The sequence below is a fragment of the Haplochromis burtoni genome, unplaced genomic scaffold (genome assembly GCF_018398535.1).
Source record: "Haplochromis burtoni strain Fernald_Lab_line unplaced genomic scaffold, NCSU_Asbu1 Contig_54, whole genome shotgun sequence".
In the NCBI taxonomy this organism is placed as follows: Eukaryota; Metazoa; Chordata; class Actinopteri; order Cichliformes; family Cichlidae; genus Haplochromis; species Haplochromis burtoni.
Window position 1 is genome coordinate 793,751 of NW_024582415.1, and position 22,331 is coordinate 816,081.

At 40.9% G+C, this 22,331-nt stretch overlaps 1 protein-coding gene and 1 long non-coding RNA gene across 4 annotated transcripts in view; one reads left to right on the plus strand and one right to left on the minus strand.

Moving 5' to 3' along the window:
- Nucleotides 1-22,331, plus strand: part of LOC102302419 (rho guanine nucleotide exchange factor 28) — a 43,321-nt gene that overhangs the window by 16,486 nt on the left and 4,504 nt on the right. For both annotated transcript variants that reach the window (XM_005924428.3, XM_042220727.1), the window contains 26 exons: nucleotides 4,048-4,169; nucleotides 4,361-4,743; nucleotides 6,455-6,629; nucleotides 7,039-7,150; nucleotides 8,232-8,274; nucleotides 10,682-10,771; nucleotides 11,356-11,479; nucleotides 12,323-12,467; nucleotides 12,729-12,784; nucleotides 14,054-14,111; nucleotides 14,636-14,774; nucleotides 15,391-15,521; nucleotides 15,610-15,750; nucleotides 16,117-16,367; nucleotides 16,442-16,567; nucleotides 16,670-16,787; nucleotides 17,121-17,375; nucleotides 17,466-17,542; nucleotides 17,657-17,835; nucleotides 17,934-18,031; nucleotides 18,163-18,360; nucleotides 18,646-18,777; nucleotides 18,930-19,063; nucleotides 19,155-19,202; nucleotides 20,595-20,699; nucleotides 22,116-22,280. In XM_005924428.3, the coding sequence (XP_005924490.1) occupies nucleotides 4,048-4,169; nucleotides 4,361-4,743; nucleotides 6,455-6,629; nucleotides 7,039-7,150; nucleotides 8,232-8,274; nucleotides 10,682-10,771; nucleotides 11,356-11,479; nucleotides 12,323-12,467; nucleotides 12,729-12,784; nucleotides 14,054-14,111; nucleotides 14,636-14,774; nucleotides 15,391-15,521; nucleotides 15,610-15,750; nucleotides 16,117-16,367; nucleotides 16,442-16,567; nucleotides 16,670-16,787; nucleotides 17,121-17,375; nucleotides 17,466-17,542; nucleotides 17,657-17,835; nucleotides 17,934-18,031; nucleotides 18,163-18,360; nucleotides 18,646-18,777; nucleotides 18,930-19,063; nucleotides 19,155-19,202; nucleotides 20,595-20,699; nucleotides 22,116-22,280 (3,605 nt within the window). The remainder of the gene's footprint in view (nucleotides 1-4,047; nucleotides 4,170-4,360; nucleotides 4,744-6,454; nucleotides 6,630-7,038; nucleotides 7,151-8,231; nucleotides 8,275-10,681; nucleotides 10,772-11,355; nucleotides 11,480-12,322; nucleotides 12,468-12,728; nucleotides 12,785-14,053; nucleotides 14,112-14,635; nucleotides 14,775-15,390; nucleotides 15,522-15,609; nucleotides 15,751-16,116; nucleotides 16,368-16,441; nucleotides 16,568-16,669; nucleotides 16,788-17,120; nucleotides 17,376-17,465; nucleotides 17,543-17,656; nucleotides 17,836-17,933; nucleotides 18,032-18,162; nucleotides 18,361-18,645; nucleotides 18,778-18,929; nucleotides 19,064-19,154; nucleotides 19,203-20,594; nucleotides 20,700-22,115; nucleotides 22,281-22,331) is intronic.
- Nucleotides 14,656-16,204, minus strand: LOC121814521. 2 transcript variants are annotated; one of them, XR_006054394.1, is made up of 3 exons: nucleotides 16,094-16,204; nucleotides 14,882-15,769; nucleotides 14,656-14,790 (listed from the first exon to the last, which is right to left on the minus strand). It is a non-coding gene; the product is annotated as an uncharacterized LOC121814521 (long non-coding RNA). The 2 variants fall into 2 exon arrangements; XR_006054393.1 differs by having other exon boundaries at nucleotides 14,656-15,769.

Consider the following 22,331-nt stretch of genomic DNA (forward strand, 5'->3'; position numbering starts at 1 on the left):
TGACAGTATGTTGGGGAATGTCAGATGTCCACTCGAGGCTGATTGAGTGGTTTGGGGCTTTCACCATCTTCAAACTGTTGTGTGCATCTAAACCCTGCTGAGAAGTCGTGGCCTCATGTGACTGCTAGGTTGCAGTGCAAATGGGAGGCCCACTGTTTAATATGTGCGGTCATATCCCTAGCCTCAGGGAACTGCACTTGATAGCTCTAATTGGTTGTTTAGGTGTCAGTGAAAGAGTGACTGTGATTGAATTGAGTATTGGTTTATTATCAGGCACGGAACCAAAATCTGGTTAATACTTCATCCTGGCATAAAAATTTGTTATTTCATTGTTAGTCATGGGAGAGTTAAATTAAATGCTAAAAATAGTGCATGATTAAACCAGAGTGGTTAAACAGTTCGTTGCTTATGTACAAGTGATTCTGTGTTTGTTGGGAGAAGCGAGAAAGAGAGAGGGAGTTAGGATCAGAGAGACAGACACGGGGAAAGATTATGTTACTGCCACGGCTGTGTCATGGCTCAGCTCCAGTTGTCTTTTCCTCATCTTTCACCATAAACCTCTGCAAGATTATCTATGTTATTGCTTTGTAATTGTGATTGACACAGGCTAGCTTTATACTCACTGCTGGCCCATGCTCTCTCAATGAGGAACAGAAACGGTGGCACTGCATCAACTTTTTGAACTGAACTGCTTCTACTCGATTTCGACTTTCTTTTTTTTCTGGTCTAACAATACACCTGCAAAGTGAAATGTGATTTCAGGTGTGCACAGACAGACGTTTATTTCTTTGCTCTGAGAGTTGCACGGCTCGTTCTGGCTTCACCTTTTCCTGTAAATACAATGGGCCTGTGATGCTTGGATTGGGATGTTTGACCACAGGTGTCATAACTCAGAGTGGTTTTGTGGATGTTGGTGGACAATTGTTCTAATGATTTAAAAGTCCCGAACACTAAAGTTAAATAAATGCCTCCCCTATTTTTATAAGGTAATAAGACCTCCTGTTGTGATTCTTTGAGACTTGGCTTGTTATTTTACTTTCAGCTCTCATCAAAGTGACAGCTGTTTAGTGTGGTCCTTGTAAAGCAAGTTACATCATAAAAGAAGGAACAGCATGAACAAATAATCCATTTATAATTATAATAAGCAAGCCTAGGTGTTTATACAATTAATCATTGTTATTGTATGTTTATCTTGAATTTTATGTTTTGCCCTACAGCTTCTAAAAGGAGTGAACCTTGAGAAAGAAGCCTTGTGGCTGCGCTGCCTCCCCCTCCTCTTCATCCTGCCTACCTCGGTCTCCCTCTCCCAGGGGTGTGCATGGGTTGAAGGGTCACTCTCTGTGTTTAACTGCCCTGGTCTGGAAACCTGGCACTGACTGCTGTCTTTGTCTGTTTTGCTATAGAGTCTCTCTCGGTCTCTGTTTTTCTCGCTGCTGCTACTTTAGGCATTGCTACTGTATACGGTTGCTTCTCACTAAGGGACATGCTCTGAATATCACATCACTTCAGCTTTACTTTTAGCGAGCAGAAATCCTACATAAATAGATCCGCATACTGCTCTGCTTTTCTTTAAAAAAAAAAAAACATCCCCTTTCAAGTCACAGCTGATTGACTGCTTACTCTGCCTCGGGAATAAAGACAGCTTTTCCAGCAGGACGAATTACTTTTTGCTGTTGTAACTTGTTGGCAATATGAACACCCTGCTTCTGTTATTCCCCCAGTTAACTAATGTTAAACACAGATCACACTGCCCGACAGTAATGTTCACTGAGCCAGAATTTATGGGTCAGAGGTGTGTGAATGATTGAGGCCACAGCAGCCAGCTGTGGCTTTGGACCCTGCCCAGAGCCTGAACTATTAGGTCTGTCTGTCAAGTCCCTAAAGTAGGTTTATATGAAATGATATCTGCTTTCAAACAGCAGTTTGACCCACATCCAGAATCTAAGCCCATTCTGTGGATTTGATGTTGGACTAAAACGAATCCTTTTCTACATAGCAGAAAGTTTTATGTGACTTTGCGCAGGTACAGTGAATTTGGTTTGAGGTTCATATACAGTATAATCTCTTCAGGTGAAACTAAGAGAATCCAGACGTTTTTAACAATGGAGAATCAGGTTGTAAAAATGTAAGAATTTCGCTGAGAGATATAAAAACTTTGGCTGTCCTGGAGTGATGTGCAGTCATCTCTGTATATGCTGCAGTACTTAAACTTGGGTTAATTCGTTTATGTTTAACATGGATGTAATGGGAATCATCTGGTGTCCTCATCAGTGTTAGCTCAGCTCCCTCTTGCCTCTCATATTTATCTAACTTGCAGCATATAGGAAGCACAGCCAGTTTCTTCTTTGATTTATTCACTGTTACAGTTGCTGAATGCCTTTTTTTATTATTATTCTGCAGTGCTGGCAGCTTGGACACAATGGATAAACTATTGATTTACTTTAAAAGAAGAATGTTGAGTCTTGCTGTGGCAAAGACACTGTAGGAGGCAAAGCTCGGTCACGGCAAGGTGAGAATGTCATTATTAGCTTAATAATGTAACTGCGCTAATGAGACCTCCTCTTCTGGTTACTACGACCAGAAATGCACCAGCTGCTGGTGTGATTAGATTTTTCTGTTGAATCTTCGGCTTAATGTAAATTCCTCTACAAGTTTTCTTTCTTCAGACTGATGACTTTTTTTCTTTTGTTAACAAGTAATGTAATGTAATGGTGGTAGTTTCGCAGTTCAAGTAATCATAAATTGACTTACTTTGGCGATTAACCAATCATTTTACTGTACGTCCCATTTTCACTTTGATGCTTTGAAATCAAAAAAGGCAATCGCTGAAACATTTGTGCTCTTTTTGTCCTGTTCCTGCTACTTGTGCACATGTGTAGTTCACCTAGCGAGATGGCATAGAAAAGAGAAACCTTCACTTTGAGGAAGTTAACAGAAAGTAAAACAATAATCTTGTAGCTTGTTAAGCATTTTACTTTTAAAAGTAATATTACCTAACACTGGCAGAAACACACATTTTGCTGATGGTTATCTAGTAGCAGTAAAAAAAAAAAAACTATTAAAAAAAGTAAAGTCAGTGTACCTGGTTAGTGTTTAATAGAGATTTTTTATGAGCAGTCAGAATTTGCAAGTAAGTTTGAAAATAATTGTTACTGTGGTTATTTTTCACATTAAAAGCAGCAGCTGACTATTTAGTCTCACCTGATTTCTAGCTGTTTTATAGCTTTTGAGGATTTTTATCTGATGCTAACCATTTTATATACATTTTTTTTGTGTGTAGAAAAGTAAGATTTTATGACCTATGTGTTTATTTTGCTGCCAGTATCATTTTAAGTTGCATTTTAATAGTACTCTATAAATAATGACTATTTTATTGTTGTTGTTGTTATTAGTAAAAAACTAGTTTGTATAGAGCATTTAAACTTTCTTAAAAAATAATATGCCCATTAGCGTCTTACCAAAGGTTTATTGTTATGTGTAGTATTACTGGTAACTTTTACCTTCTTTGTTTATGTGAATCGGTTATTTTCAAACCTGAAATACTTCATAAGAAACTGAGTTGTGGAGAGTGTGTGTGCTTTATACAGAGCAACATCCCAGAGGGAGCTTTGCGTGTTTTGAGAGCAGGAGTGTTTTTCCCCGTTTAACAGTAAAACCAGGCTGCTGCTCACAGTGGCTCTTCTGTGTTGAAAGGATTCCTCTCAATGCTACTGTGTGCTCACCAGGAGTTATTTCCACTCACCCACTGCATCGAAGGCAGGGTGGAGAAGAAACAAGCCTACAGATGTGTACTCTTGACTCCGTGCACGCCCTTTCACGCGTGTGTGCAAAGAGCCATTCAGATAGAGGCATGCACACACACATACATGCACACACTCATACACACACAAACGCATACAGAGACTCTTAGTCCTGAACAATGACAAGCAACTGCCCAGGATGTCTATGTCACTTCCCGTGTTTGTGAGAAGTTATTTGGTGTTGCTGTGGAAACTAAATGTAATATTGAAAAATCCCGGCTCTCTGTGCATTCTTCTCTCTCTGTAGAGAAAAGCCAGTCCATAAGGGAGAGCCAGGCCTCGTCTCCAACACTGGCTGCAGCTGCCAGACTGTCAGTGATGATACACGGCAAAGACCAAGTGTATGCCAACGCCATGCTGGTGGATCAGGTGAGTTGCTCAAGTTTTTCTATACAGTGTCATTAGGTAAAATGCAGTTTACGACAGGGATATAATTTAGAACAGCGCATGAACAACAGACTTTGCTCATAAGATGTGAATCGTTTCACTGGATGAGCTGCAAATCATCTGGTGGAACAGTTTGGGGTCTCTCTCATTGCATTCTCACTTTTCTTTTCCAGGTGGACGATGCTGACATTAAATACCGCTCTCCAGGGGAAGAGGAGGTCAGCCCTGCATCTCATGCTGACAGCTCCAGCTGGGATTCGTTCTCTGTGACTCCCCCTAATTCAGGGAACTGCTCCCAGAGCCGGTGCCTATCGTCACCCCACAACAGGCTGAGGGGAATCCAAGGTTCTGGCCTGGAGAACCACAGAGAGCAGTCCCCTCTTGTCTCCCCCCCCTGTCCTTTCGCTTCCTCCCCATCTTTTCCTTCCTCGCCCCTGGCTTCCGCCCTCCGTTTGTTTGAGGAAGCACACAAGCGTCAGCCGCAGACAGGCTTGCCACGCTCTCCTTCTTTGAGTCGTAGAGGATGCAGCTTCACAGAGGCAAGCCGAGGCCTGAGGTAGGACACAATTGCAGTTATTCTTGAAAAGGTTTAGACTATTTCTTCTATTGAGATTATGTTAAAGATCACTCCGACCCACTTCAGAATCAGAATCAGAATCAGAAAGGGTTTTATTGCCAAATGTTGAGCAGGTTTACAACATTAGGAAATTGCTGCGGTGCTTCAGTGCAAACATACTGTCATAAATTACGCTAAAATAGACATAAAAATAAAAATAAGAATAGGAATTAAAAGTGTTAAGTAGATAGATATATACATGAGTGCAGGTGGTGATCAGTGCCAAACATGGAATGATGCAGTGAACACAGCGTAGGGTCATGTGTTAGTGGTGGGAACAGTCATACGGTTATTGTTCATGAGTCCAACAGCAGAGGGGAAGAAACTGTTCTTATGGCGAGAGGTTCTGGTGCGAATGGACCGGAGCCTCCTGCCTGAGGGGAGCAGGTCAAACAGACTGTGTGTTGTGAAGTGTGTTGTGGGGTTTTGTTGACTTGGATGATAAGCAGTCTTCCATTTAATCCATACAAAGACAGCAGACTCCAGTTTGCTTGGAATTTCAGCAAGATCATTTTTCCCCCCTGCATTGTTTTAAGTGAAGGTGTGGAAAGCGGCAGGAAGCATGCTGAAGTTGCTGAACATTGCTTCATTTTTCTCAGCAATGCAGAGTCTGGCAAAAGAACTGTCAACATCAATGTTTGATTTGAACATAATGGACTCCTCCCGCACCCAAATTTTTCTTCACCTACTGCCACCTACCTGTCAGCTGCCTCCGGCATCCCACAAGCTAACTAAGTCTGCGGATGCCATAAACAGCAGCGCCATAAAAGTAAAGGACTCCTTCATTCAGACTCAATATCCCCACTTCCCTCGGAATGCTGGAGGTGGGAATTGAAGGTCTCTTGGAATGGAAGAATGAGAATCCAGATACAGGTTTTCTTGTGTCTGTAATGAGTTTTCTGTGAAGAGTGGCTCGAGCCTTAGAGATAGAGTGAGAAGTTCAGTCATTTGGCAGGGAATCAGAGTAGAACCACTAGTCCTCCACGTCTGATTAGGATGAGGTGTTCCAGGCATGTCGTACTGAAATGAAGCCCCAAGGTAGACTCAGGACACGCTGCAGAGATTATGTCTCTTGGCTGGCCTGGGAACACTCCTTGGGTTCCTGTGGATGAGAGCTGTAGGAGATGGTTGGGGAAAGGGAGCGCTGGGCTTCACTGCTTAAGCCGCTGCCCTGCGACCCATCCCTGGATAAGTGGTAGAAAATCAATGGTTGATGGGCTGATTCTCAGGTCATGAGGTCCATCTGCAAAATATTACAGCTCATCAGGATCCAGTGTGTTATTTTGTGGAATGCTGCAGTTTAGAATTAAAACTTGCCCTTCCTACTTGAGCTTCTGAGCAGCTGGTGATGTTATGGTCCTTGCACACTTTATTGTTAGTATTTCAATCAGAATAGGTGTTGTTATGGTTCTGCACATTTTTCTGGTTTATGATAGGTGTCGGAATACAGTTTGTCTCCAACTATATTCTGCAAATGTGAATGTGTGATGCCAAGAGTTACACTGTCAGTAGGATCTTTATAGCCAGTTTTATTTTGTTCTTAACATAATGTGGAGTAAAGTATTAACAGTCAGTCACTTTTAGCGAATGACAGGACCTTAACCTAGACACGTGTGTGTTTAAATCCGTGTGTGTGTATGATTGTGCACAGCCCTAGTCTAGAGTGTGACAGTGGAGAGGAGGACATACTGGGACATTCCTACCCATCCTCATCTATAAGGCAACAGTCCACTCTGCGCTCTAGCTCAGGAGAAGAGAGAGACTCTTTTGACGCTTCTCCAGATTTCAGTCGTGCGCAATCCGACATCACGCACAAATCAACCAAGGTATACCCCTTCCCTTCTGGTTCACAAAACATTATCATAAGCTTGTATAAACTATGAATTAAAAATGTGTCTTATTAAGTCACCATAATATCCTCGACACAGTTTTTGTTCCATTTGAATATTTTCCTTGATTGTCTTCTGTTTTTTTTAAATTAATCATCAATTTTTCAGTAGGAAAAAATGAAAAACCCATGTCATACAGTGTATGCTAAGCATTACAAAAGAGACAGCTTTGCCTTACAATCTTTAATAAATAAGCCCAGACTATAAACAGCTCAATAACATGGACGAAAGGGCAGAGTCTATTGGTCTGTTTGTCCTGCAGGTTTCTGATGCACTCTGATTTTGCTGTTCACAGGATTGAATCTGTGAACTTCTAATTACTGTTGTGATTTGTTTTCTCACCTAGAGCCCAGAGGAGGCTGAGGTCCGTCTTCGCTCCTACTCCTACTCCTCCCCTAAAGCAAAGCCGTCACGGCCACTGCTAAACCGCGATGCAACAATCACTGATTTGGAAGAAGGTGAGTGAACTTTGCCCCCTTTGCCCCGATAGTTCCCAAGAGGCAGCTGAATGGACAAATGTGCCACATGTTCAACAGTGGGAAGACCAGACAGGTGTCAGAAATCAGCTGAAGCTCCATGAAGTATATCTGTGTCAGCTTTGCTTCAGAATAGATCTGCTTGTGAGGGTGATTGTAAGTAAAGGTCATGCTTTATCCTGTGTAGATGGAGCATTCAACAGCAGCGGTCGTTCTCTACTTCAGGCTTTATCTCTTTCTAAATCCCTATCTCGTCTCAACCAAGTTAGTAAGTACAAGAAAGACGTCGAGCAACAGCTTGAATACTACGAGCTGGTCGGAAAAAAGCATTTCAGTCTCTTTCTGGTGAACCATGGGGCAGGGCTGCACAATTAAAATTCATATCTGGTATCTATAAACTTTTTTATGACACACTGTAAAAAGTATATTTATGCAAAGCTGAAAAATCTGCAAGAGGAACTCGTGAGAAGCAAAATCATTTTACTACACTTTGTGTTGTAAAAGGATTTTTCCAGATATTTTCACACAAACAAAAAACATGTTTGTCATTGTTGCATAAATTGTGCACCTCTGCATCTTCTGTGGGATTTAATTTTTGGTACACTTACATGCACAGTTTTCTCTAAAACTAATTAAGATTTTTTTTTGTAATAAAATAGTAGTTCTCCTGCCTTATATAAAAAATGACTGAGCAAAAGAGGACTGGAGCATTGGAAGAATGAAGATCTCCTTTAGATCATCTAATAGCAGAATTGTTCCTGTCCTGAAGCTTTTGTTATTCTTCCATTTGGGTACATGTTGCGTTTCTCCTCTTTGTTTTTTTTCCTTTTTCCATCGTTGCTATCATCTGGTTTTTCGAGGCAAGACTTGCTGCTGTGTTTTGTTCTTTCTCTGTAGGGGTTTTCTGGCTCCAGACTCTTTCCATGATCTCTATATTAGTTTCTGACTCAATTTTAAATGGGGAAGATTTTTTTAACCCTCTGCTGATTCACTTTGGATCTATGCACCGTATTGACATCTATGTCTGGCATACTGATATGCTTGTCCTTGTTGTCGATTACAGAGCAGAGAACATTCAACTTGACTGAGACGCCCAGAGAAAAGAGGTAAAGCCAGTGTGTCATTTCATGAGCTCAGGCAAGAACCACTCAACTGTGTAGGGTCCTGCTCAGAGGTTCCTCCCTTTTTAGGCAACAGTGCTGACCAGTGATTAGTGATTGGTTTACATGGGGGTCTGTGTGTGTGTGTGTATGTGTTTTCCTAGATTTAAACCTGTGGTTGGTGTCTAAGTGCACAGGATGTGACATGCTTCCTGTTGTGAGGCTGGGGCCAGCATATTCTCTGATTACAACCTCAAAATAACCCTGAGCAAACAGTAAAACTCGGGGCTTTCTTGTATGTCAGACCTCACAAACATTTTGCAAAATTCTAGGCCACATCAGTGATGTTGAAAGGGAAGCATGCACATACTGTAGTATTTATCTTTGATAGAGATTTTAACAGTTACTATGAATTAACATTTGCTTAACATTCCTGCTCTGTAACGCAGGGATTCCCAACCATTGTGTACAAGTGCTTCCCGGGGTAGCTAATCAAAGCTAAACAGCATGCAGGGCCAAAATACATGCAGAACTGATTAAAATAGATTTTAATCATTTATCTCAACAAGAAGTGAAAAGTGGTTAAAGTACAGTCATGTGAAAAAGACTATGCAGTCTTCTGGAAAACGGAGTACATCCCATGTGCATTCTTTAGCAGCAGTAACTTGAAGTGATAATTTTCTCTATGACTTTAGCAGTTTTTCGCATTGTTGCAGAGGAATCTTGACCTATTGAAGTTTGCAGTTATTTGTTTATGCACAGTTTTCTTAAGGTTCCACTTCAGCATTTCTTTGGGGTTGAAGTCTGGACTTTGACAGGGCCGTTGCAACACCTTGATTCTTTTCCTTTTCAGCAATCCTTTTTGTATATTAGCTGCTCTGCTTGGAATCACTGGGTCTCATTTAATAATATTTGTGTGGAAACTGTTACCCTGCACAAAGAATTAGTTCCCACGCAAAAGTACTGTCACTTTAAAATGTATAATTTGGGTTTTTAGTTTCTCTGATCATTGCACAGCCTGACTTTGGGGAGAATTTGCTGAAGATTGTGACATTGTGTTGTGAGACACCTGACAAAACTTCTGGTCACTGGTCACACTTGCTGATGATCAGTCCAACCAGGTCCTGCACTATTTGATCATAAGTAGCTGCACATGGCTGCTGCTTCTTCTTAATTTCTATGGAAGTATTAAGGATATAGTCTAAGGAGTTTGGGAAAAAAATTAACTGGACTTTTTCACTTCAAATTCTTGCAAGGATGTACTCGCACTCAGTATTCTGCATAGACTTGTTTGGAAACCTTCTTTTTGACATGACTGTAGCTTGATTTTAAAACAGGTAGCTGAAAATATGGCTGTTACAGTTTAAATCAGTAGCTAAAAAGCTCAAAATGATATCTAAACATAACTAGAAAGCAGATGAAAAAGTGAGCTAAAATTATGAATAAAGGGTTGAAAATTATTAGCTAAAAGTGTTGTCAGCTATATAAATTGTTTGCTAACAGTTTAAATAAATAGCCGAGATTATAAGATAGGCTCTTGGATAAATAAACACAATGAATAAACATTTGAAACTGGTCACTAAACATAATGGATAGCAGTTAAATGAAGTAGCTGCTATTTAAAGTAAATAGTTGAAATGGTACGCCGGTAGTTATGGAAAAATGGTTGAGATAGTTTGCTAATCTAGCCTACTAGTCCTCGTGATCCCATGTGATAGAAAATGTCCCTGGCTTATGTATGCCTGAATGGAAGCTGAATGGGGTTAAGGTAATTAATAAGCTAAAAGTAGTCCTGGTCCAGGTTAAACTGAGGTCAAATGAACACATTTATACGTGGTGCTGATGAGGGGCTCTTGTGTCCATCTGACAGGGCAGAAAAAAGGTTGGGGACCACTGTAGTAACATTGCTTGTTTTGATTTCATTTAAGAAATGCTTCTATCCATATCCATTTTATCATCAATTTCATCTCATTGCCTCATAAATTCATCATGTGCTAATATATTTTGTTTTCTAACAACCATTGCTAACAGAGGAAACACTGTAGAAGATCATATTAGGCAATCAAATTATATTACACCGTTAGATTATTGTATTAGGATAAATTACATTTATATAACCACACCAACCTGATTAGACTCACCAACTGTTTTTGTCCTTTACGATATCAGAATCCATCTGCTTTAACTACCACTGCCCAAAAAGCGCTGGTTAATATTTAAATGTTCAACTAAAAATAGCAGATAATACAAACACCAGTGTAACTCTTCATTGCAAAACCTGTAATTATCTTAATTTTCCATTCCCACACTGTTCTAGGAATGACTTGTAGACTTTAGAATATTATTGGCATTTTGAGTTACCTGATGAGAAGAGACACAACAACTTGGCCTGAGGTGCTTTATATCCATGCAGGGTTTTGGGTTTCCGTAAGCGGGCCCAGTCAGCAGAGGAGGAGAGCAGCGCACCACTCGAACACCTCACCCTCACAGAGTTCCTCAAAGAGTATGTTATTCACCTAAATGGCCTCACATGTGCATGTGTGGCTTAAGTCATTTTAACCCCGCTGTGCGACCGTTCCCAAGCTCATCCATTAACCATGTAGGTTTTTTCCCAGCTGCATCTGATGATGTAGGAATCTGCAGAAGCAGATTATATTAACACTTCTTATGACGGGTGGCTGCTGTAGGTTTGATGTGATAATGCATGGTTGTTTTTTTTACGTTCTGTCATTGTTGCCTTTCACCTAGAATGCCCAATGTAACTAGCATAACTCGCTGAAAATAGATGACACGTATTAATTGCATTTTGGCAAGGTCGTACTATAAATAGCATGCACTAGAGTCCATAGTGACTTCCAAGCATGCCGAGCATGTTGTGAAGAGTAATAATCCGTAGACTAGGGGTCCTGGAAGACTGTCTGGACATTCTTTCATTCCAGCATGATACCAGTGTACCTTATTATGCTCTCTTTAGTCTATTAAACTACTAAAATTATGATGTCTTTTTGTTAGTGTGTGCATGTTGGATGGTAGTACTGCAGTGAGGAGTTGTAATGACCTCTGACTAAAGCATTTACACTAAAACAGGATCGAGGATGAGGACTGGGATAAATACATAATCCCATCTAAGGTCGAGTCAGAGAAGTACAAAGTCAGCCGGACCTTCAGCTTCCTCAAGAGCAGGATGTCGAGCACTCGCAGCAAGACTAAGGTGAGACAGTGCAGTGGACTTTCTAATTCATGCTGGCTGTGATTTCAGATCTACTCAAATGTCATTAAAAATGCCTACAGTTAAAGGTTACGATTAAAAAAAAAACACACACACACACACATGGCTTAAAGGCTTCTAAAAGCAGTGCAGTAAAAGTTTACCACATCTCAGACATGCCAGGTCGGAATTCTTGTGCTGGGGGGGCCATTGTCTGAGCACAAGCCTTTATTTGGTGAAGCAGAAAATTCTCTCTCTCTTCAGGTCTTAGCAACAAGACACAGTGAAAATATTCTCTTACATAACATGTAGACCCCCGCTCCACACACACACAGCATGGGGAACCAAAACACATTCTGTGCTGCACTCCTAATCTTGTGAACATATGTGCTTGTCTTTAAGGATGTGCATGTCTTTAACGACAGTGTTTCCCTATATTTACGGAAACACAATGCACATGAAGACTCAGAAAACAAACACATTTTCTAGACCTCCTTGCAAAGTTTCAAAAGATAATAAACATTTTTCTATCGCAGCATACACTGAGGACACCCCCCTCCCCTCCATCCCAGTGCCCCCTAATGATAAAGCACCATAACAGCAGCAGTCCCAATGGACCTTAACAAAGTAAACAAAAAGGCTCACTCAGAGGCCCCTTTATCTCAACTAACTTCACTTTAACAGGTGTTTTTCAGCAAGAAGATGGCTGCTTTAAGCCTCTTTTTTGCCTGCTGCAATGAGTCATATTATTTCTACTCTCCTGCTTTGCATGTTATTATGGCATTATCTACAATAACTGTCAGCTGAATGAGCACATTTAAAAAATATCTATCATTTGCCTCTCAGGTGAAGGGTAAAGAGGTGAAGGAGGGAAAGGAGAAGTCAGTCACTCCTAATGGTCATCAGTTTGTTCCTGTGTCTCCATCTGGTCCTGCTCTTTGTGTGGCCTGTGATAAGTCTGTTTCTGGGAAGGAGCTGTTGCAGTGCTCCAGTAAGTATTACACTGTCAGTGCTGATGTTGTTTTATGTCCTGTGGTGGCTGAACTGTTTTGGATTTGTTTAAATCTCTTTGCACGTGCTGCTGTGATGTTTTGTTCAGTATAAGACATGAAGTCATTTTTTTTTTCTTTCATAAAGTCAACATTTCTAGTGACAAACAACAGTTTGTCTGCCATCTGGATACTGGATTCACATATGTTGTAATAACTCAGTTCATGGAATTAACTGACATTTTATATGTGCTTGTCTGCAGACTGTTTACTGAATGTTCATAAGAACTGTCGGGAGTCTGTTGCAGCCTGTGCAAAGGTAATCATTAACACAATGCACCTCATTTGCGCTCAGAGCAAATAAGCAAGATTATTGATTTAAAAATAGTTTTACAAAAGAAAAAAGTCAAGCCAGAGAGCTTCATAAATGTAAAAAAAGAAAAAGAAACAGCTGCTGGTGACAGACTGCTTCATGTTTGATGTGCTGTTTTAACATAGTTAACAATGTTGTTATTTTATATTTGGCAGAATATAAAGTCCTACCTCCTTTTTTTTTAAAATGTCGCATGTTTTCATTTGTCAGCTGACTTCTTGGGGACAAAGTCTTTGTCCGTTTCTGTATGGCTTACACAGTCAGCCAGGGATGAGGTCAGTTTTACAAAAATAGGTCAGGCACTTTCAGTTAGCACTAGTCAGCCTGTATAAATAGATGAGAAAGAAAAGGTCTGTTATGTTATAGATGGTGTTATGGAAACTGTAGGCTCTGACATTACTAAAGCTTGACCTACACTCTGGATTGTAAGTACAGCTTTGCTTCTGCTGCACCAGATGTTAACTTGTAAACTATCCATCACTGTAGTGACCCTTTATTACCTGAACAGACCACAATGCTGTAGAAAGAGATTTTATGCCCTATGCATTAAACAACACATTCATTTACTTTTACATCTAGTAAAACGTGTTTTACATACACGTTTGGTATGTAAAACACGTGTTTATACTGGTTGTTTTGCGTTCATTATTTACATCTGTCTTCAATGTCAGCTAGCAGAATGGTGTCAAACCACTGCCCACATGTGCACACAAACACTCCTAAAAACATTGTTGTGTAGCACTATTTGGACCCAAAATCCACAGATTGCATTTAAGTACATGCTAGCTAAACCAGAAATCTGTCACTCAGTCTGTCACTGTGTTGTAGCTAGTTATCTAGTTTGAATCATTCCCTTTGTGTTTTCCTGTGTCTCTTATCACCCCTGTTTTTGTTGTCTAAAGAGGGCAAAATGCAAGAAAAGAAGGAAAACAAAGAAAAAGTAGTCAGTTACTTTAGTAAAGACGAGCAGAGTGAAAGTGGGTACTTTTTTCCACAGGAAGAGTAAATTCCTGGACATGGTGACAAAGGAACTCCGGGAATGTGTTGATATCACAAATTAGTCATGCATAAGTACAATATCTCCCAGCATGTTTCTCTTTAACTGATTCCAGTTTTGACTAAATTTGTTGTGATTACAACCACATCCTCCTGTTATTCAAAGCAAAAACACTCAGATTTACAACTTTTGGTGGCGATATGATTATATCTTTCCAGAAACTGCAAGACAGGAATGCATTGCTGATGAAGAACAAGGCCTTTTCTCTCCCGCAGAGTGAGTGCCCCCACTGCTCCTCCCTTTGTCTTTGATTCATTTAGTTTTCACCTGTCCTCCCTTGTCCTGTAGTAGATAAGTAAGCCATTGCTCTTCACCCCTCGTCATTCCTCTTCTGTTGTTTTTCTTTCCTGTTTAAAAAAAAGAAAAAGTTAAATTTTAATCTACCTCAGTGGGGGATCTGGTCTGGATTGTGTTTACGTGTGCATGAGAACACGGGTTGAGTGCTCTATTTGCACTAACATGATCATTTTATTTCTTCAGTTTAAGCTTTCTGTCTTCTTTGAGTGCTTGGTATTAGACAGAGGTGTCAACATCTGCAATGTATTGTCACAACTGTAATCAAACTGCAGTTAAACAGTGAAAGATTATAACAGTTTAATGATCCTGTAAATTTTATAGCAGTGACTACATAGATATAAACAAAACATCTGAATACTAAACAAACACGCAATATTTATTTGTAGAGTGGGAAAGCTTCCAGTGTATGACGTATTTCTCCTCCTTTTGATCTTCCTTTTTAGACCCTGTCAAAGAAAACCCACCATCCTCCATTTTCTCTTCTTCTTCCTGCCCGTCCTCTTCGCTTCCAACAATGAACAGAGAAAAAAGAGAAACAGTCCCACCGCTTACTAAAAGCCTCTCTATCTCTGCAGACAGCAGGTAGGCTGGTTATGATCTGGGAAAAGAAAAATATTACCACCGGTATGAAAAAAGCATTAAGAATGAATGAACTGCATTAATTTTGTCTTTTAATTCAATTTGTTTACTTTTAAATGTGACCTATTATGCTTATTTCCAGCTCCATGTTTTTACTCTCATATTCTTTTAGAGATGTTTTCCATGATTTATAGGTTCGTCCATAGTTCATCCACTGTCTGAAACAAGCCATCGTAGCTTCCCCTCCCTTTAAGCCAGTTTTCTTCTGATTGGCTGGCCCTGACAAACAGGTCTGAACAACAGGTTGATGGGGTTTCTGTACTCCCAGTCAGAGCTGTCTATCTGAGATGACCACATTGGGGATACTCCCTCATGTTGATGTCACACAGATCCAGGAGTAGAAAAAACATTTGGAAATTTAAAAAAAATTATTCTTCTGTGCCCTACGACAGCTGGGATAGGCTCCAGTGCCCCCCGCGACCCTGAAAAGGATAAACGGAAGTGGATAGATGGACACAATTGAGACTTCCAAAAAGCAGACTCTATTTTAGTATGCCTAAAAATAAATGAAACCTAGATTTTCACACAGGCTCTTCTGACCTGGCTCTCTTTCCCTCAGACAGCTGAGCGACTCAGCAGGTGCGGACTCTGAGTGTGCTGCTCCAACTTGCACTATTAGCTCACTGTCTGATGACGGGACACCAGTCACAACGACTCCCCCAGCCATAGACCTGCCAATCACCACACAAGGTGAGGAAGAACAGAGAGGCTTGGTACATGCATCAGTTGTAATAGTGATCCAGAAATAAGACGCTATTCATCACTTTCATTCATGTAGATACTGTTGATGCTCCTTTACTGGGCGACCTGTCCGCTGACCTGCTGGGACTTGAAGCAGAGTCATGGAGTCTTGCAGTCACTGCCGAATTTTGTAGGCAACACGACAGACACACAATCAAACGCCAGGATGTTATTTATGGTGAGAAAATCCAGCCGGCCTGGAATTAACAATAAATTAACAATACTGTTTTAATATTTTATATAAAAGCACTGTATACTGTACAACCAGCATCTGTAATCATATAGCTGATTATGTCGGATTCTGTGGGCTGAGTGAAAAGCTAACTTTTTTGCAGTTTCCAAAGAAATGTGTTTCATTATTACTTGTACCACCAGTGTTGTCAACCTTTGTGTGTTAACATATCAAAATCCTGTGAAGGGCAGATGGTTTATTTTCAGCCTGTGAGAAACCTTTGCCAAACCTAAACATTGCATCTACAGTTTGAAACATAAACCCTGCCAGATATTTCAGTATCCCTTACCCAGTTTGGCTGTCCTCTTTCAGAGCTGATGCAGACCGAGCTGCACCATATCCAGACCCTAACGGTCATGTCGGAGGTGTTCAGGAGAGGCATGCTGGAGGAGCTGCAGCTGGATTGGGACTGTGTGGCCCGGATTTTCCCCTGTTTGGATCCCCTGCTGGTCTTCCACAGGAACCTCTTCAGAGCTCTGCAGGAACGCAGACAGGCTGAAACCCAAACAGAGAACTCCCAAAATTACATCATCCACAGGATTGGAGATATACTGCTTCAGCAGGTTAGTTGATATTTAGTTATGTAAAATAAATATACTCAGATGGACGTATGTGCTCAGCATCTAGTCTCTCTCAGTTCTCAGATGAAAATGCTGAGAAGATGAAAAACTTGTATGGAGAGTTCTGCAGTCACCACATCGAAGCTGTCAACGTCTTCAAAGAGCTACAGCAACAGAACAAGAAACTTCAAAACTTTGTCAGGGTAAGCCCCTGAATCCAGATCCACTGTTTTTTTGTTTTTTTTTTCAATTAGTTATATTACAGTTAAATATTTTGAGAAGCTAAAATTCTTTGTCTCTCACAGCAACAGAGCAATAACTCGCTGGTCAGACGAAGAGAGGTCCCAGAATTTATCCTGCTTGTAACTCAGCGCATCACCAAGTACCCAGTGCTGCTGGAGAGGATATTACATTATACCAAGGGTGGGTCTACTCTACTGTGACTTGTGCAAAACTGCAGATATGCAAATGTTAAGTCTGTTGCATATTTGTTGAAAGGAGAAGAACAAATGAAAAGCAAGAGGAAGTTTTAGTGATTGCATAACAAAATGTTGGCCTAAAAGTTTAGCATTTTAAACCACTTCTTAAAAAATTATTGATTTAAAGACCTAAAACGGAAATCTTTTTTAATACATTTTAATGCTGCTTATTTGTCTGTTATCAGTTAAGAGATCGTAACAAAAAGCTGCATTATTGAAAAGCTGTTTTCCAAATTGGATTATTCATATGACCTCTGGCTATTGTTTCTGTTCGTAGAGGGAAGTATAGAACACTCTGACCTGTCAACTGCCCTGGCTCAGATCCGTAATGTTGTTGCAGCAGTGGACCTGACTGTAAATAAATATGAGAAGTTTCAGGAGCTTCAGGAAGTGCTGGCCCGGCTGGAGAACAAAAGCTTTGCCAAGCTTAAGAATGGCAAGGTGTTTCGCAAACAGGACCTGCACAGCAAACATAGGGATCTGCAGCACAAAGGGCTGGTCTACTGGAAAACAGCCACAGGACGTCTGAAAGGTGGATATGAAATCATATCGGGATCTATGATGTGTTGTTTATTTAGGTTTTAGACAATCAAACTATTTGTGTCCACACTTCTCTTTTCAGATACGTTGGCTCTTTTGCTCACTGACATTCTAGTTTTCCTGCAAGAGAAAGATCAGCGCTTCATATTTGCTGCTGTGGTAAATATCAACCCCTCCCCCTGAAAAAAAAAGAAATCTTTTAAATCAAAGAAACTAGATTCAACTGTCTGTCCATGTGTCTCTGTCTATTAACCAATCTGGTTCAACCTACAGGACCAGAAGCCTCCAGTAATCCCTCTACAAAAGCTCATCGTCAGAGAAGTTGCCAATGAAGAGAGAGGGATGTTTCTCATCTCTGCATCCTCAGCGGGGCCAGAGATGTATGAAGTTCATACCACCAGCAGAGAGGAGAGGAATGCATGGATGAGACACATTCGACAAGCTGTAGAGAGGTACATGTAAGCACAAGTCAAACCTAGGGTGTTTGTGCAGCTTAGACGCCATGTGTAGGTCCGGTTAATGTGTGTTAACGATTGTCACAAATTACTAGCTGCCCTGAGGAAGAGGAGGAAGATGAGCGAAGTGCTGAGACCGAGGAAGCCAGGCAAGCTGCAGAAATGAGAATTCAGAAGATCACCAAGTTCCAAGGTAAAAAAGGAAAGTGTGTTTGAGACCAGAAGATTACTTTAGAGTTTATTTGTTCATATCACAGAGAGTTTGTGCAGTTATGAAGCATAACAAGACCCATTCCTCGTAATCTTTTCGTTCATTTTGTGTAGAAACGCTGTTGGGTCAAGACCAACGAATCTGCAACAGCCTGGAGGAGAAGTTACAGCTTTATGCTGAGCTTACAGAATTAACCCTCCAGTCACCAGAACCTGTACCACATCGCCACCTGCTGGTAGAATCGGTACCATACACCGACAGTGAGACACCAAGACAGGCCTCTTCACTGCTCACAGCTGCACTCAGAGAAGGTATAAAAGGTCGAGTGTGGCAGCAATTTTTGATTTTGGAGGGGATTCTAAATAAAGAAATGTTCTTGGGAAATAATATTTTAATGTAGCAATATAAGTTTAGTTGATTTCTTATAACGAAAATATTCGTTTTAACAAGTATATTAATTAGTATTACAAACTTGAATAAATTAGCAAATTATAAAAAAGTCTATATATCGCACGCTAATGTAGGAAACAACAAATAAATTGAAATAAAAGTGTTGCAAAACATTAAGTTTTGATCAAAATTGGCCTTTCCTCCAGCTGAAAACCTGATCACCATTCTCCAGGCTCGTGAAGGTATCGCTGTGCAGAGTCAGAGCTCTCCTGTCCGAGGCCCTGAGTGCTGCAGTTATAACAGCCACGGCAGCAGCATTCAGGAGTCTCCGTCTGAGCGTGAGTCACTGGCAGACACTGCAGCATTACATTTTCTGGGATATGTGTCACACTGCAGCTGATGTGTCAGTGTCTACTGTAATGTCTACTGTAATTTCTTGACCACATTGCATATATGCAAGCTGTCACATCTCCTTCCCTTGTCCCTACAGCGGATTATCTGAGCACGCTAAGCATGAGCTCCACCTCTCTTGGATCTGACAGTGAATTAGCCGGGATGGACAATTCGTTGTGGAGCTCCGCTGTTGAGCTGAGAAAAGGAGAGAACAAAGGGACACTGGTGAAGGTTCAACCTCTTTAGTCCCCCCATGAACAGTGTTTGTTGATGGATTAATATACATTACTGTTTCACTGTACTGACCCATTGTTTTCTGTAGGTGGCAGAGAGTGTCCAGAGCCTGACCCAACTTCTATACAGTCTACAGGTGAAAAGAACAAATTTTTTTTTTTTTTTTTTTTTTTGCCTGTCCCGTTTGGCTCTTTTGCCATCAAAATTGTGGTCTAAAGGCAAAGAAAGATGCCCAACGGATTTACTTGACCAAATTGACCATCCCAGCCTTGCCGTAATGGTCCATTTGATTCACCTTTTATTGTTTATTTTATTTTCACTTACTGAATACGGGACAGACTTGACTGGGGGAAAGAAGGGGAGAAAGGAAGAGGGAAAGAGAAACAGCTGAGAAGAGGGACGGGGGAGAAGGGCAAAAGACAAAGAGAAGAACAAATATTTTACCTAACTGATTGAAAGACTATATGTTTTATGTGATATAAGAATAAAACAGTTCAGCTAAAATACTTGTTACATGTTAACTCAGTGAGAAATAAATCTCTTAGGAACTTTTACTGGTTTCTTTTGCTAAATAGTGAATTTGTAATCTGCCATAACTTACATTTTCAGACTCTAAAATAAAGAGGTATTTAAAAGGTTGTAGATAGATATAGATAAGGGATTTCAAAGACTGTGCATCTAATAAAGCCTTAATAGCCTTAATATAGTCCCGATCAAAAGTTTAACACCACTTGAAAAATTGCAGAAATTCATATTTTGCATGGTTGAATCTTAACAAGGTTCCAAGTTGAGCTTGAACGTGCAACAAGAAGAAATGAGAGTGAGACAAAACACTTTTTCGAGCATGCAATTTATTGAAAACGATGCTTAAACTGAAGCAGGCTGTTTTACAGCTGATCAAAGTTTTAGGACCACATGACTTTTAAAGGCCAAATTCTGCCAGGTAGTCACACTGTCGTGACGTTTGTTTGCAAAGGCAAAAAAGATTCCCTTTTTGAATGTGGTTGGGTTGTTGAACTGCAAAAGCGGGGTCCATTGCTACTGAGGTGGGACGGAGTAAGACAGTCATGTGGAATTTTTTAAATGAGGGTTATGGAACAAAAAAGTCAAGTGGAAGACCCCCCAAAAATTTCACCAGCACTGAGCTGGAGGATCCAATTGGCTGTCCGTCAAGACACTGGACAATCCTTGAAATTAAGCCCATTCCTGGTGCCGACTCCAGCCCCATAACCGTGAGATGGCATCTGAGGTAGAGGCGTGGTCCTACCTCTGAAAAGCTGTAAAGCCTGTTTGAGTTTAAGCGTTCTTTTTAATAAATCGCATGCTCATAAAAATGCTTTGTCTCACACCCATCTCTTGTTTTTGCATGTTTAAGCGCTACTTGGAACCTTGTTAAGATCCAACCATGCAAATATGATTTTTTTTGCCATTTTTTAAGTGGTCTTAAACTTTTCATCAGGACTGTATGATGATGCTTATGTTACATTTAGTAACTGGAGTGTGATTAGTTGTCTCCTTATGTTTGCAGGCAGCTGTGACCCTCCAGGACAGCTGCTATGAAGTCCACCAGCTCCTTCTTCAGGAGGGAGAAGGACCTCAGCTCCGAACCCTCGCCTCCCTTCAAAGCAGCCTGGTATCAGTCACATCATACCCACTGAAAGCATTTTCTCAATGTAAAACCTTACACGTTTTGAGGAAGCTGAGTTACAGTGGGGCAAAAAAGTATTTAGTCAGCCACCGATTGTGCAAGTTCCCCCACCTAAAATGATGACAGAGGTCAGTAATTTGCACCAGAGGTACACTTCAACTGTGAGAGACAGAATGTGAAAAAAAAATACATGAATCCACATGGTAGGATTTGTAAAGAATTTATTCGTAAATCAGGGTGGAAAATAAGTATTTGGTCAATAACAAAAATACAACTCAATACTTTGTAACATAACCTTTGTTGGCAATAACAGAGGTCAAACGTTTACTATAGGTCTTTACCAGGTTTGCACACACAGTAGCTGGTATTTTGGCCCTGTCCTTAACACGGATCAGTCGTCCTGTCCCCTTGGCAGAAAAACAGCCCCATAGCATGATGTTTCCACCCCCATGCTTCACAGTAGGTATGGTGTTCTTGGGATGCAACTCAGTATTCTTCTTCCTCCAAACACGACGAGTTGAGTTTATACCAAAAAGTTCTACTTTGGTTTCATCTGACCACATGACATTCTCCCAATCCTCTGCTGTATCATCCATGTGCTCTCTGGCAAACTTCAGACGGGCCTGGACATGCACTGGCTTCAGCAGCGGAACACGTCTGGCACTGCGGGATTTGATTCCCTGCCGTTGTAGTGTGTTACTGATGGTGACCTTTGTTACTTTGGTCCCAGCTCTCTGCAGGTCATTCACCAGGTCCCCCCGTGTGGTTCTGGGATCTTTGCTCACCGTTCTCATGATCATTTTGACCCCACGGGATGAGATCTTGCGTGGAGCCCCAGATCGAGGGAGATTATCAGTGGTCTTGTATGTCTTCCATTTTCTGATGATTGCTCCCACAGTTGATTTTTTCACACCAAGCTGCTTGCCTATTGTAGATTCACTCTTCCCAGTCTGGTGCAGGTCTACAATACTTTTCCTGGTGTCCTTCGAAAGCTCTTTGGTCTTGGCCATGGCGGAGTTTGGAGTCTGACTGTTTGAGGCTGTGGACAGGTGTCTTTTATACAGATGATGAGTTCAAACAGGTGCCATTCATACAGGTAACGAGTGGGGGACAGAAAAGCTTCTTACAGAAGACGTTACAGGTCTGTGAGAGCCAGAGATTTTCCTTGTTTGAGGTGACCAAATACTTATTTTCCACCCTAATTTACGAATAAATTCTTTACAAATCCTACCATGTGGATTCATGGATTTTTTTCCACATTCTGTCTCTCACAGTTGAAGTGTACCTCTGGTGCAAATTACTGACCTCTGTCATCATTTTAGGTGGGGGAACTTGCACAATCGGTGGCTGACTAAATACTTTTTTGCCCCACTGTATGTCAACACATATATTGTTGTCCAGGAGCAGGAGAAGCAGAGGAGTATTGAGAAGAAAAAAGAGGAAGTGGAAAAGAAGGGTTTAGAGAGGAAGAAAGAAGAGGTGGATGAGGTGCAGAAACTCCAGGTGAAGCTGAAACAAGAGCAACAACGTTGGGACAAAGAATGTCTGGCCAGAGAGAAACAACAGGTTAGCTTCATGCTCGTGTTCTTTAAAAGTGATTTTATGTTTCTCAGTCAC